This window comes from Vulpes lagopus, chromosome 13 (assembly GCF_018345385.1).
Source record: "Vulpes lagopus strain Blue_001 chromosome 13, ASM1834538v1, whole genome shotgun sequence".
NCBI lineage: Eukaryota > Metazoa > Chordata > Mammalia > Carnivora > Canidae > Vulpes > Vulpes lagopus.
Window position 1 is genome coordinate 54,847,887 of NC_054836.1, and position 15,640 is coordinate 54,863,526.

General features: G+C 36.9%; 1 protein-coding gene across 2 annotated transcripts in view; it reads right to left on the bottom strand.

The window, feature by feature from the left end:
• The window catches only part of TFEC (transcription factor EC), a 103,068-nt gene that overhangs the window by 25,077 nt on the left and 62,351 nt on the right, over nucleotides 1-15,640 (bottom strand). For both annotated transcript variants that reach the window (XM_041727703.1, XM_041727704.1), the window contains exon 3: nucleotides 11,411-11,497. In XM_041727703.1, coding sequence (XP_041583637.1) covers nucleotides 11,411-11,497 — 87 coding nt within the window. The remainder of the gene's footprint in view (nucleotides 1-11,410; nucleotides 11,498-15,640) is intronic.

Genomic DNA, 15,640 nt, shown 5'->3' on the forward strand with positions numbered 1-15,640 from the left:
AAATGATGCAGCTGTTGTGGAAAACAGTATGACAGTTACTTAAAATGTAAAACATAAAGTAACCACGTGGCCAACACTTCCACCTCTAAGTTTCTACCAAAAAGAATTAAAAGCAGAGACTTAAACAGATGCTTAAGATACTAACATTCATAGAAGCATTATTCATGGAAACCAAGTGGTGGAAACAACCTAAATGACCATCAACAGATGAAGGAAAAAATAAAATGTGGTATATACACATACTGGAATATTACAAAGCCTTAAGAAAGAATAAAATTCTTATACATACTATACATGGATAAACCTTGAAAATAATATGCTAAGTGAAATACGCCAGACAGAAAAGGGTGTACAAAATATTGTAAGATTCTACTTATTAAAGGTGCCTTTTAATAGTTAAGTTTATACAGACAAAAAGTAAAATAGAAGTTACTAGAGGCTTGGGGCAGGAAGAAAGGGATAGCAATTATTTAAAAGGTGTATTTGTTGCAGATGATGATAAAGCTCTGAAAATGGATATGATGGCTGCACAGCATTATGAACCTGCCTAATGCCACTGAATTTTATACTTTTAAGTGTTTACGATGGCAAATTTTATGTTCTATATGTTTTACCACAATAAAAGAAAGATGATGAGCTATATTACCTATAATACTTGGGGGCCAATGATTGTGAATACTTGGACAAAAAGCATAAGTTTTTAGAAAAATATTATTTAGTTGAACTGACTGAAGAAGTAATTAATAGTTTGAAGAGTCTAAAGATTACAGAAGAAATCAAAATAAATTTTGAACATGTTGCACAAGAAAGTATCTGGACTCGATGGTTTTATGGGCAAAAGTGTTACATTTTCAGGAAATATATCATACTAATTTTGTACAAACATTTCCAGACAATAGAAACACGAGGTAATATGTCCTGATTCATTGAATCTGAAACAAAGACATTATGAGAAAGGAAAATTATAGGCATAGGGAATACAGTCAATGGTGTTTATAATGCTGTGGTATGGTGACAATGGTGGCTACCCTGGCAGTGAGCATAGCATAACATATAAAGTTGTCCAATCACTATGTTGTACACCTGAAGCTAATGTACCACTGTGTATATCTCAACAACAACAACAAAAAAATAGCATTAGCAATATGAATCCAAGGGAATATAAATATTTTACCATAAAAAAGTTGCATTTCCCATAAATATATTTTATGATTTTAAAAGAGAAAAAGACCTCTATGATCAGATCAATAGATTAAGAAAAAGTCTGACAAAATTCAATCCTATTTATGATTTATAATTTTTTATAAAATTCTTAGTGTTTGAGAAGATAGTAAATTCCCATAACCCTAGAAAAATATAGATTTGCATATTGTTAAAATCATGCTGCCCTATGAGAAAATAAAATCTGGGTCCAAATATACTGCAGAAACATCTAAATAAAATATGAAAATGCTCATATATCCATTTATTCTTATCAGGCGAATATAATAAAGGACAACATTGATAATCTAAGTTTTAGATATGTTTTCCTGATTCTTTGATCTCTTCCCTCTTCATATACTATGTCCAATCTATCTCCCCGTATGATTTTTTTTCTTTTAAATTATTTATCAGTTTATATTTTCTTCTCTGTCCTCATATATCAATTCTTCAGGGCCTAAACTTAAATTATGTTTCTCTAGTATCCCTTCATCCCTCTCAATTCCCAACTACCCCTCTTAGACCAACTCATATTTTAAAAGTGAAACTTCCTTCTGATCTCCTCCACCCCCCAAATCAAAAAGCTCCCCCCTCTGATGTCTATATTAAGGTCAAACTCTTATGTCTAGCTTTCAAGAATATTATTAAATGGCCCGTCATTATCTAGTCAATATTATTTGCCACCACTATCAAGTTATAAAAGATTTCTTGTTACCACGTACCCATATGCCATAGCATGGCTTCCAAAATAGATTTTAGACTCAAATGGGAGGGAAGGAAAGAGTTTGCCACAAGGAACCTAGGAATCTATATATTGGTAATTTAAAAAAAAAAAAAAAGAGTAAAATACAAGCATTATCCTAACATATATACTATGTCCTAGATAGTTGAATATTTATCATGTGCCAGACATTAAGCTAGTATATTCCATAACAATAACAAATAACACTATCTCAAGTCATCTTTATAACAATGCCATGAGGTATCATGTTTCCAATTTTAAATATAAATAATTAAAACTGAAAAAGTAGGTAATAATTATGTCAAGATCATACAGTTGTATAAATAGAGGGCTTGGGATTTAATCCTGGATCTATCTGCATAATGCAGAGGCTGCATTCTTTACTACCTACTCTACTCTGGAAAGTCCTTTGCCTTAACACTTTTAATGGTAAGAAATGATTTGAATATGCAAAAAAGTTGGAAGCCATTGGACTATTTTTTTCCTCAGTTTTATTCAAGTATCAAAATCCAACCTACTCTCTAAGGCTCAATTCAAAGTCCAAACCTTCTCCAACACTGTCTTTCATGGTGGCTCGGTTTAGCTTTCTCTTCACCAAAACACTATGGGACTAATAAACTTGACCATAAATTTAATAATTTAGTTTATATTTATTGTTTTACTCCTCTTCATTTATATTCACTCAGCATGGGGAGCACAACAGTATGCACTACTTACCATGTTCATGAAAATTAATTGCTTATCTAAAACCCTGAGAATTTCCTGGAGGGTTGTGTGTGAACATACATACGTATAATGTATATGCATAGATGTATTACATATGCATATTATGTACATGTGTCTGTGTGGTCTGTGTTTGTGACATGTCTTTCTCCCAGAATATCTCATTATAAATACAAAAGAGGGAAAGAAAATACATATAGTTATATATTTTCAGACAATTTTTCAGTATAAATACTAAAAGCAAAAAATCCCATATACCCATATATATATATATGCGAATGTGTGATATCTACATAACTATCCATAGCACATATTTAGTACTAAATTTCATGGGAAACTGAGAAAAACTTTAAATGGTTTAATCTTCTATTTTTCTGTTCTGTGAAGATAGTCACTGTGGAACTAAAATGGTAAAAGTGAGCATGAGATTATTAGAATAACTGCAGACATAAAAAGAAGACAAACATTAGGCATAAAGAGAGAGCGCTGTAGGGAAGCATATACCACACAATGTATGCATACACAAAAAAATTGACGTTTAAAAGATTATTTTTTTCCCCTTTGGGGTATTTATTCATTTAAATGTGGTAAACTAGATTTTTCCAGTTTTAAGACACACATCATTGCTCTCCCTCTTTATTTTATTTGTAAAAGCTGGGCTACGAGGTTTGAATGACAAACATTGAATAGGGAAGTCCCACTGAGTTATTATTATTTTTTGTTCTATTATGAGTGAATAAAAAAATAATGTGTTGGGCGGGAGTAGAATGTCCCTTGTCCTTGGCCAGCTGGCTTATAACTTAAGTAGAAAAGATAAAGAACAAAATAGAGATGGTAACTTATAAATACTTTAGTACCATATACTTTATATCTATTTAGTACTAAATTAACAAAAATAGTTATTGATTTCATGTAAACACTGCAATAAATAACCAAGGGAACCCTCACTTTCTGATAGAAAAATCCCAAAAAAAATATTTTTAACAATTTTTTTTACTAAAGAGAGTATAACAATATTTTTACTCTATCCAGAGCACCAAAAACTATCTTATAAGTAAACACACTTGTTAGTACAGCAGATTATATATTATGCATTTTAAAGCTCAATTTCTACATACCTTGTTTTATTGCCTATTACTTTATAAAGTTTATTCAGTATTTAAGGTGGTTTCATCTCCAAACACTGAAATAATTCCAAAATGCACTTGCTCACCAGTTTTAACTCGGCAGTGTCTCTAACCTCCAAGAGAGCCACGATTTTCTCCTTCTACTTCATCATTTTCTTTTCCTTAAAAACTGGCAAACAATAGCTGAGAGGACTGCACAGAAAACTCTGTGCCAAGGTGAACTTTGGCTCTTCCTTGGACTTTAAGACTAATCTGGTCTAGGCTGTGATTGACAAAAGCTTGCTTGTTGATGTTATGCAGTCCTCTCAAGTTCCAACCAAGCACAAGGGGTTGTTAATATTTACTCAGTCCTCGTCTCTGGAATGGTCTTGAACTATAACAGTTTACTGAGATTGCCAAATGCCACCAGCATTTACAGACACCTGATTGAAAAAAGAGCTATGGAGGATAAAAGATATGAGTTACTATGCACAACCACATCTCATAAGGGAAGGGGTGAAACCAAGACCAACTGGTGGAAATTATAGGGAAACAGATCTAAACTCTTAGGCCAAGCAATCATTCCGTTGGAGTGGCAGAGAATCAGATCAGTCTAAGGCCCCATCAACTCTTATGATTCTACAGTTCTAGGAATCAGCTTCCTTCTGAGGCTTCTGGGATGGGAGGAGGAGGAGGAGGAGGATTGCTGCTGTCTCTGGTATCATACACGACTGGATTTCAAACCCTACCCTGCCATTCACTAACTGCATAAGTTGAACAAATTAGTGAACTTCCCTAAGCCTCCTTCCTCATTTATAAAGTGAAAATAGTCTCTATCCCCTAGGTTTGTTGTGATGATCAATGCAATTTTTCACTAAATACGTTCTGCACAATCCTTGTCATGTAGCAAGTACCCAAGGCACGGTAGCTTTTATTATGGTTGTTATTCTTGTGGCTACTGCTTTTTTCCCATTTAAAAAATTTTAAGTACTAATGTATGATGGGAATCATTTTTTCAATACTATGTGTGTATTTTTTTTTACAAGATTGTATTTATTTATTTATTCATGAGACACACACAGAGAGAGAGAGAGAGAGAGAGAGAGAGAGAGAGAGAGAGAAAGGCAGAGACACAGGCAGAGGGAGAAGCAGGCTCCATGCAGCGAGCCTGATGTGGGACTCGATCCCGGGTCTCCAGGATCACACCCTGGGCTGAAGGTGGTGCTAAACCACTGAGCCACCCGGGGATCCCTATGTGTGTATTTTGAAGTGTTTATTTCACATGCATTTGCTGAACACCTACGATGTGCTAGGAATGGTGCCAGTGCCAGGTGCTGACGATATAATAATGAAGAGGTCACAGCTTTAGGGTCCAGGGACACAGAAGTGAACAAAATGGACAAAACTGTTATATTCAAAGAGTTTACATTTTAGGGGTGGGAGCACACAATAAATAAGTAGATAAAATAATAATTCTAATCATACGAGTCAGAGGTTATCAAAATAAGATATTGATTTTGGGAATGATGAGATGGGATCTTTTAGCTAGGCTGTTTGTGGAAAGCCTCTCTGACAAGGTGGCATTGTCTAAAGGTTGGAAACATAAAGGGGCAGCCGTGTGAAGTTCCGGGACAAAGTATTCCAAGCCCAAAAAGGAAGTTCAATAGCCCTAAGATGATAGTCTGCATGTCATGTTCAAGGAGCAAGAAGAAGGCTATAGAGGCCAGAGCCTAAAGTTAAAGGGAAATGCTGACAATGGTAAAGTGTCTGGATTATATTCTGAGGATTTTAGGAAGTTAATAGCATGTTAAGCAAGGAGAAACAGGATCTGATTTTTGCTTTGTGCAGATCATTCTGGCTACTGCATGAACAGCTATAAGGGGGCAAGAAGTAGCAGGGAAGTTTGGCTGCAGTCAGTTTCTGAGGTTCAAGTGAGAGATGACGGCAGTCTGGAAAAGCGTTTTAATGGAGATGCTGATAAGCTGTGAGATTCAGATAATCTCGGATGCTCCTTAGGACATATTGATAGATGTGCAAATGTCTGAGTAAGAGAGAGAAGAGAGATGACTCTTGGAGTGGGGGTGCTAGATAAACCAAAAGGAGATTGGGATAGAGGTGTTTTGGGGGGGACAGAGACTTTTTGTTAGTCATATTAAGTTTGAGATGTCTGTTAGGAGCATAAAAGACAACAAGCAGGAGGATATACAAGCATACAGGGGAGAGATCGGCTGGAGAAGGGTGGAGGTCACCCGTAGGATGTATTGATACATGAGAAAAGAGGGCTGAAGTCCTAGCCTTGGTACACATGAGCATTTAGACATCTGTTAGAAGAGAAAGAACCAGCAAGGCAGGTAGAAAACCAGAAAAGGTGGTGCCATAGAATCCCAGATGGTACTTTAAGAAGGAAGAGTGGTCAACCATGGCAAATACCACCGAGAAGCCAAGTCAAGTGAGAATGGAGAACTTACTGCTGGCTTCTGCTTCGGTTGGCTTGAAGAGCTCCTTTAGAATTGTGAGGACAACAGCTCTGTTGGAGACTAGAAAACAGGAGGGGAGCAAATGGTGGCAGGGTGAGGACAGAAGCAAGAAGTTCTTTTGTGTGTGAGTCAGTCATGACATAACATGGCAGCCAGACAGAAAATGTGTTCAAAGGGAGTTTGGGGGTTTGGTTTTATTTTTAGGGAGTGCTACTAAAGACCAGTGTAAGACTGATACTTATAACCCAATAGATCAGAATAGACTGATTACATAGGAGAAGGAGTCACTACTTAGAGAAGCAAAGTCCTTGAGAAGGTAAGAAGGAGTGAGATCTGGAGCACACGTGGTGGGCTGGCTTTAGATCGTGAGCTGGAGCAATTATTCTAATTATTCTAATTATTCTATAGAAGAGATGGTGGAAGAAATGAAAACAGATACAGGTGGTTTCGTGTAACTGGAGATGCCGAGTAATGAATGAGTTCCAATAGCGTTGCATACATTTGCTCTTTGAAATACACTGTAAAAGAGAAATCGGCTGAAAAAGGAAGAATGGGCAATGAATTGTGGAGATTTGAAGTGAAAAGAGAAGGAATTTTTAAAAAATGGTCTCAGTTAATGGGAATATTTACCAGGGAATAGCTGTGAATTCCCACAGTGGCGGTAAAAGGCCCTGTGACATTTTAGTGATGGACTTGAGATGAATTCTATGAGCAATGTGGTGAAATTTTATCCATTAAGCGGCTCAGGTTGAGGTGTGGAGTAAGATGAGAGAAGTTTAATCAGGGTTGGGGTTTTGCCAGGGAAGTAAAATGAAAAAAAAAAAAAAATCACCAAAAAAAACCCAGAGATATGTTAGGAGTGTTTGCAAGAGGATTCCTTATAGTGCTCGACCAAAGACTCTAGACATTTTCAAAATGTTGCAAGTGCAGAGTCGTAGCTATTGAAAATAGTGATAGAGTGCATCGATTTAGAGCTTGAACAATTGGTGAAATAAGAAAACTACAGAAGCACTCAGCGAATAGAATGCAATGGTCAAATGTGAAATAAAAACATTAGGGGATAGAAAAAAAATGGCAATAACAAGATCTAGGATATCATTATGCAAAGGGGGGGCTAAATGGGGAAGAGAAAAATGCACCGACGCTAAAGGGACTGAGAAACTGACCGGTTAGGGTTTTGTTGAAAGCATGACTGATTCGGCTGAAGGTTTCCTGCGCTTAGCTCCTCGCCATCTAGTTTACATAGTTGCATTGAGAAGAAACTGAGAGGTAGCCAATAGAAATCGAGAGGTAACTTCTTAATTTTTCTGCCTCCAGTCACTCATCACTCATCACTCATCATTCATTTCTGGGTCGGAAAGACCCGGGCTGAATTGATCTGTGAAGACCTTGCACTAGTTCATTCAAGCTGGATAAATTGGAAGGCCCACCACAAGGGGTCCAAGGCTCCCCTCAGCAGCTTCCAAGTTTCCCATCACAGAAGTTGTACCATGACTTGTAGCTAAGCCTGTAGGCCGTGGTCCCCAGATGAATCTTAGCTCGGTGAGATCCAAGGCTTTCTCTCACACCCCTGCCAGAGCCTGTCCCCATGACTAAGCACTCACTAGACGGCTCCTGAGATTCCATCGATCTCCACAAGAACTAGAGAAAATGTGTGTAAAATGCATAGAAAAGTGAGCTTCAAATAATAGGTGAGAAATTAATGATAGTTATCGTGAATTAATAAATATCTCACTTTTGAAGCTCACCATAATGACATCTGTTGGTTTAGCCTCATTAGAATTCACTGACATTTATTTTGGTAACAACTCCTCTTCTCGTTCTCACTTAGTCGAGGGAATTTGTTGCGTGGGGCTGCTCAACTCTAAGACTCAGAGCAGCTGGCTGAGGCATAGATAAATGACAGGCGTTGCTCCAGTAAGAATCATCCCGGGGATTTAACTGGAACCAAGAGGAATGCTCTTCTTCCCTTAGGCCACCAAGCCTGCCTGGAGTGTATCCATTAGGATGAATTTGGTTATAACAATCAGACACACTTAGCTTATCAAATAAAGGGAAAAAAATCTTACATAATATGAAATCCACAGGCAAAGAATTAGCCAAGGGCATATAAGCAGCATTTCTTTTGGCTTTTCTTCTTCTTTTTTTTGTTTTGTTTTGTTTTGTTTTGTTTTGTTTTGGTTTGGTTTGGTTTGGTTTGGTTTTCCTTAGTCTATTTAGCTTCTGGGCAATAAAATGACTACATACGTCCCATTATCCTATAACGTCATGAAGAGGCAAAACCCTTCTCTTTCTTGGGGTCTACTTTAAAGACTTAAGGAAGTTCCCAGAAGGCAGCTCAACATGTCAAAATTGCAACACGAGCCCATTCTTAAAAGTGCCTCTGGTAGGGGAAGTGGGGCCACCAGGATTGACTTCAGTTAATCAGAAAACTCTCTCCCTTGTGCAGAAGTAGGTGTTTGCCAAAAAACCCAAAGCTGACAAACAAACCAAAAAAACCCAAAAAACAAAAAAACAAACTGGGTTGGCAAGAAGGAACTATGTGCATAGCTAGGAACAGGCCATGACAGTGTTTGCTCAACGGCTGGGAATAGAGCCAGCACAGAAGAAAACAAGGGCGAAGTTTTGGGGGGCTGCCCACATGGGGCACTACTTAGGAATCTACACAGCACATGAACCAACAAACTTCTCTCGTGTTTAAGCCCTGGATGAGCCAGGTTCTACCATCTGTACCAAAAGTTCACTGGCTAACACGCTCACTCAAAGCATTCTTCTGAATCCAACAGGTCTTTATTTTTATCCACATGAACTACAAAAATCCTTCAGAGTCTCCTCTGTTCTATCAGCCATTGTTAAACATCCTTTTCCCCCCTCCCCTCTTGCTTTTTCTTATGTTCAAGACTTGCTACTTTTCTGTGTCCATGGCTGCCTCTTAGAACCTTAACTATCCCTCATAACTATATTGCAAATCAGCATTTACACGTAATGAACGTGTTTACATTCAAAAGCATTTACAAAAAAAAAAAAAAGCATTTACAAAAAAAAAAAAAAATCTCAATTTAATATGGTTTCTCCTTCACTCAAACTCCAGAGCAACTCTCTGACTAATATTTCAATGTACACATGTAGTATACTAAGATTTAATATAAAATAGCCTTGTAGGGACGTCTGGGTGGCTCAGCAGTTGAGCGTCTGCCTTCGGCCCAGGACATGATCCTGGGGTCCCGGAATCGAGTCCTACATCGGGCTCCCCACAGGGAGCCTGCTTCTCCCTCTGCCTGGGTCTTTACCTCTTTCTCTGTGTCTCTCATGAATAAATAAATAAAATCTTAAAAAAAAAACAGCCTTGAAGATATATATTTTAATCATTCTTGTAATGTAGAAGAAAGCCGAGAGGTTAAGTGACTTGCACAGTGCCTAGATTGGAACCTGGGTTTAAGACCAAGATCCACACTCTCCCTCCCTGCCTGCCTCTCAGGTACACCTCACTCCCCCACCCCACTATCCTGTGATCTCTTGGCTTGTGAATTGTGTCTTATTCCACTTCAGTTTCCTATGGCACGTGTATTATGCTTTGCACACAATACATATAGAATCACTATATTTGGTTAATTAAACTCTTTGGTTTTGTTGATTGGTCAACACACAGATATTTCTTTGTGTAAGTGCAGGTAGGCCAGTAGTATCTATCTTTTTAAAAGTACATCCTAGATATCAAAAGTAAATTCCAGATAGTTATTGCCACTAATTTGTACTGAGTCAGCCGTTCTATGCAGCCTCTACAGAACAAGCACAATCGTTTAACAAAGAGAATGTTTCTGTACACAATTTTAATGAGTACCACATAGAAAGATAAGATTGCAGGAAATTAATATCATTTACTGAAACCCAGAAGCTGAATACTAGTTAAGACAATAGTATCTTCATGCTGTGAAATTAGGCAGGGAGAAATTATCATTAATAATATATTTATCTAGAGAATTAGTCAGATTTCATATAACTATGCTGTTTGAAATCTGAAGACAGAAGACATAGAAAGAATTGTCAGTCCATCCTAAAAAAAAAAAATAGAATAAAATAAAAATAAAACTTGCAAAAAGACTAGGTTTTAAATCTCATTTGACCTTTGTCAGATAATACCAGTATTAGTGACCTGTCCTATGAGCTCTTGCATACCAGAGAAAAGGAGGAAAGGGATACTTCTTTCTAGATATTGTGTCTGGAACAAAAGAAATAAAAGAGAAAAAAGTAATTTTTTCTTCAGGTCTTGACTTTTTATGTTCATCATTCACGTATCCCAGCTCATTTGTTTACTGATGAAAAATATCTGTATCACATAATATGGTCAAAATGTATTTTCTTTAAATGAAATGTCTAAAATAACAATTCAATCACAATCTTTCATATTTTTTCTCATTTTTCTAAAAGATCTAAGACAATAAGCAAACCAACAATAACTCTTCAAAGTACATGAAAAGACTTCACACACCCTTTACAAATAACATTTTTAGTGATTAATAAATGAGTAATGAGGAGGTAACAGCAATCAAACAGGAGATAAGAAACCATCCGTTCATTACGTGTCATTCCAGGAATTTGTGCTGATTGCCACATAGATGTCTGTCCGCATGCCTTCAAGTAGGGTGAGGCCTGTTCTACTTAAGTTCATCTTTGATCTCAGGTTATTGGTCCTAAAGTAAAGTCATATTTTTTTGTTATAATTTTTTCATCTCTACAAGGTGTAGAGCCTCTGAATCTGATGGTCCAGTTGTGGTAAAATGGTACCGGTTGTGGTAAAATAGTCAAAATTTAGCCATTAGCTCATGAGGGTGTTTTGATTGTGTGCTGTGATTCAGGAAATCTGAAAATTAAATCATTCATAGAAAATGCTATAGCAGATTAGAATATATAATTAGATGGATGTTTATAGGGATTAAATAGATGGAGAGAATATCACAAGCCCTATCATCTTCCTCAATAACATTACATAATCTTTTTTCTGCATCAATAATATTTCGTAATATTCAGCTGTTATCTTGTGACTGCATCAAAAGCATAGAAAAAGATACCATTTACTAATCAAATTGAATGCCTTTTCCTTATCATCAGATGCCATTATTTATCTCAATCTCATTGACCTCCTCGGGTCTGGAAACACTTACTGTTCTTTGCAATAGCAGAGGAGAGTCTGTTCCTTCCTCTTTAAAACTTGATTGCATACCGATTATATCCTCAATAACGTCTTCCATCTAGCAAAATATAATACATTTAGAATACTGTGCATAATGATAAGAGTTGTGCTTCAGCCTAATTCAGAGAGAAAAAGAATTTAGCAATCTTTAAAAGTTTTAAGGGATATTTAAATTAAGGTTATATGTATATCAAAACCCAGAATACTTCAGAACTTAAAATGAAGAAATCCTGCCACTCTTTGATCTGTGCCCCTTTTCCATGCATTTGCTTCCACCAGCCGGCAGGTGATGGCTGGGCCAACCACCCTGGGCTAGTCCTTGGAAATCAGTATCTATAGAAATAGAGTGGTTATCATGAGGTGCCTCAAGCCAGAGCCCATGTACTTAACATGTAGAGAGATGACTTCCTACAAACTTTATTTTCCTTTTGAAATGTTTTGATTGCATCTTATAGGTGGATATTCAAACAGCAGTGGTCAAACCAGCTGATTGGTCTACATGGATACAAACTACGTGGAAACACATTATCCAACTTCCCCTAATGGCTAATAATAATAATAGCAATATCAACAAACAACAACAACCACTGACCCCTTAAATAGTAACAATAGCAGACGCATACAGTGCGGGGACGGGAGATGAGCCAGGCACTTCCTGTGTGCTTCACATACACCAGCACATTTAACCTTCACAACAAATATGAAGTGGATACCGTCATTACCTCCGTTGTACAAATGAGGAAGCTGAGGGGAAGAAATGTGCAATAACTTGTTACAAAGCTGGTGAGTGGCAAAGGCAGGATTGAAATTCTGGAAAATGGGCCCTGAAGTCCTACTTCATTTTTTGTTTATTTTATTAAAAAATATTTTACTGATTTATTCATGAGACACAGAGAGAGAGAGAGAGAGAGAGAGGCAGAGACATAGGCAGAGGGAGAAGCAGGCTCCATGCAGGGACCCCGATGTGGGACTTGATCTCAGGACGCTGGGATCATGCCCTGAGCCAAAGGCAGATGCTCAACCACTGAGCCACCCAGGCGTCCCCTAAAATCCTACTTTAAATCAGCTTTTTACTCCCTTTCTCAAATTCCTTTCTAAAATAGCCTTCCTTCCTTTCTCTACTTAGTTGGAGAATATTTTAAATGTTTGCCTTTAAAAAAACAGAGGCCATTGAGACTGTTAGCCTTAGAGGAAAAATGGAGGGAGTTAGTGGAGGGAGGTGAGTGGAGGATGGCCAAATGGGGGGTGGAAGTGCAGGTGGGCACTTGTGATGAGCAGTGGGTGTTGTATGTGAGTGTGAATCGCTAAAATCTATTCCTGAAACCAATATTACACTAATGTTAGCTAACTAGAATTTAAATAAAGACTTGAAACAACAAGAAATACTTCCTCATCAAACTTTAAATAAATAAATAAATAAATAAATAAATAAATAAATAAATAAATAAATAAAAGCAAGCTTGTATTTTAAAAATACTCTGATTGTTCCCCCCCTCCCCCCATTCTCTCTCTGGCTCTCGCTCTCCTCTCTCCCATTATATTCTCTTCAATGAAATTTTAAAATATGGTGTAGACTCCAAGATAATGAGAATGCTGAATTTATACAGCTGTAGTACTCTGAATTTCCTATAACATGTGCAGAAACAATGAGGATAAACTTGGAGAGATAGATAAAAACATTTTATGATTCTGTCACTGTTATCTTCTACGCAAGATTTCTGAGAACCTTAGAGAATCAAATATCCAGACTTCCACTAAGATACTCCTAAAGTTGATATGCCAAAAAATTGGAATGCGCTTTAGCATTAATTTAACAAAAATTTGTGGAGCACTATTTATTGCAGGACCACGTTGTAAGTACTAGAACGGTAAAAGCAAGCAGCACAAAGTCTCTGCCCTCTTGGAGCTCTAACACTAATGAGGAAAGAGACAATAAACGGCTTCATAAGAAATGGTGATCTGAAGAAATTAAAGCAGGTCGGGGAGAGAGCTTGACGGGGATGAGTGTTGCACTAGAAATGGTCAGAGAAGGGCTTACTGATATTTGAAAAAAAGACATGAACAACATGGCAATGAGTAGTCTTGGAAAGGAAGCAAAAATGTCAAAGATCTTAACGTAGGAACGTGAAGGTTAGTCAATGGGAAGGGAGCAGGAGATAAGTTTGAGACGAAGTTGAAAAGTATGTTCTCTAGGTTGCAAAGCCCTCTAGCCCAGTGGTGTCCCCCAACAATTTCTGCAAGCATAGGAATGTCCTACATCCACACAGTCTAATACCATAGCAACTAACCACATGTGGCTACTGAGCACTTGAAATGTAGCTAGTTTAACTGAGGGATTAAGTCTTCCTTTCTCAAGTTTTTATTCAAATTCCCAGGCTCAGAATTAAGTTTTTTTTTTTTATATCCTTCAATTTTTAAAGGCTTTATTGAATTTGAATTAATTTAACATTAAATTTTAAATAGCCACATGTGGTTCGCGAGTACCGTCTTCAAGGGTGCGGGCTCTTGACAATGGTCTGGATTTTTTAAATAATTAATTAATTTTAATTTTTAAATTTGAGTACAGTTGACACACAATGCTACATTAGCTTCTGGTGTACAACGCAGTGATTTGATGAGTCTATATGTTATGCTATGCTCACCGCAAGTGTAGCTACCATCTGTCACCATGCAACACTATTATAATACCATCGAGGGCATTCCCTATGCTGGGCCTTTATTCCCATGATTTATTCATTCTATGGCTGAAAGCCTGTACTTCACACTCCTCATCACCCGCTTTGCCTATTCTCCACTCCTATTCCCTCTGGCAATCATCAGTTTGTTCTCTGTATTTATAGGTCTGATTATGCTTTTTTTGTTTGTTTATTCATTTGTTTTGTTTTTTGGATTCCACATATGGTCTGGACATTAGACGTTATTGCATGTCCAATAACAATGGACATTGTTAAAGGATCTAGGGTAATAAATATGCATATTTTGTTTCTTTTGTTTAGCATAGTCCATGAAAGTTTTAAAATATGTTCTTGATTGTTACTAAACTCAAAGTTTAATTTCATGATGTTTCTCTCATTCACATTTATCATTACATGGACAACAAATTTGTACTGGACAAATGTAAAGAAGACCTGAGGAAAGAACGATGCTAAACACAATTTATGATAAATGCTTTTCTTTAGAGTATCTCTAGTAGTTTCACCAAAATAATATATACATATATCATTTTTCCCCATTCTTCCCAGAAACTTGCATCCTAAATGACTCACTCTCCTGCATATTTAATTTTTCCCTGTTTTCAATAAACATAGATTTCTCCTATTTCACCAGAAACCCTTTCTTTCCTACATGTGAAAACCCATCCTCCTTGGAGGCTCTTCTTTGCTTCTCTAACACATCTATCCTTCATTTTTGTCACCCACTGACTTGACTATTTTTGCCCCTAATTTATTGAAGACATTGGTTCCTCCATTATCCTAAATTGATTTTAATAGCTAAAATCCATTCAAAACCTTCCTTCACAGCTTCCAGGAATGTTCAAAATTAATCAAACCTAGGAATCCAGTTGTTGTCTTTAAAAAGACAATAAACACAACATTTTATATCAGATGAAACAGAAATAATATATTAGACAAAGAAGAATTACAAATTAGCAGAATAAGCATCTTCAAAATGGTAAATGAAGATAATAAAATAAGCAAATTATTTTAACTAAAAAAATGGAGTTAATAGGTATGTGCACTATGAGACTTGAAGGCAATAGAACATTTATAAGATTTGACACGTTTAAAAATAAATATCTACAAAAGACCAGCAATGAAAGTTTTCAACACTGGGTACACGAAGAAAATGGGATAATAATTGAAGTATTAAAGGTAAAGAACTGGGGATCCCTGGGTGGCTCAGGGGTTTAGCACCTGCCTTTGGCCCAGGGCGAGTCCCACGTCCGGCTCCCTGCGTGGAGCCTGCTTCTCCCTCTGCCTATGTCTCTGCTTCTCTCTTTCTCTCTCTCTCTCTCTCTCTCTCTCTCTCTGTCTCTCATGAATGAATGAATACATAAAATAAAATAAAAAGGTAAAGAACTTTGAACCTGGACATTTACAACCAGTAAAATATCCTTTAAGTATGTGGGGTAAAATAAGATTGCTCTAAGGAAAAAAAAAAAATGTTCTAAGACAGAACTCAGAAGTTTTAAGGCAAAAAG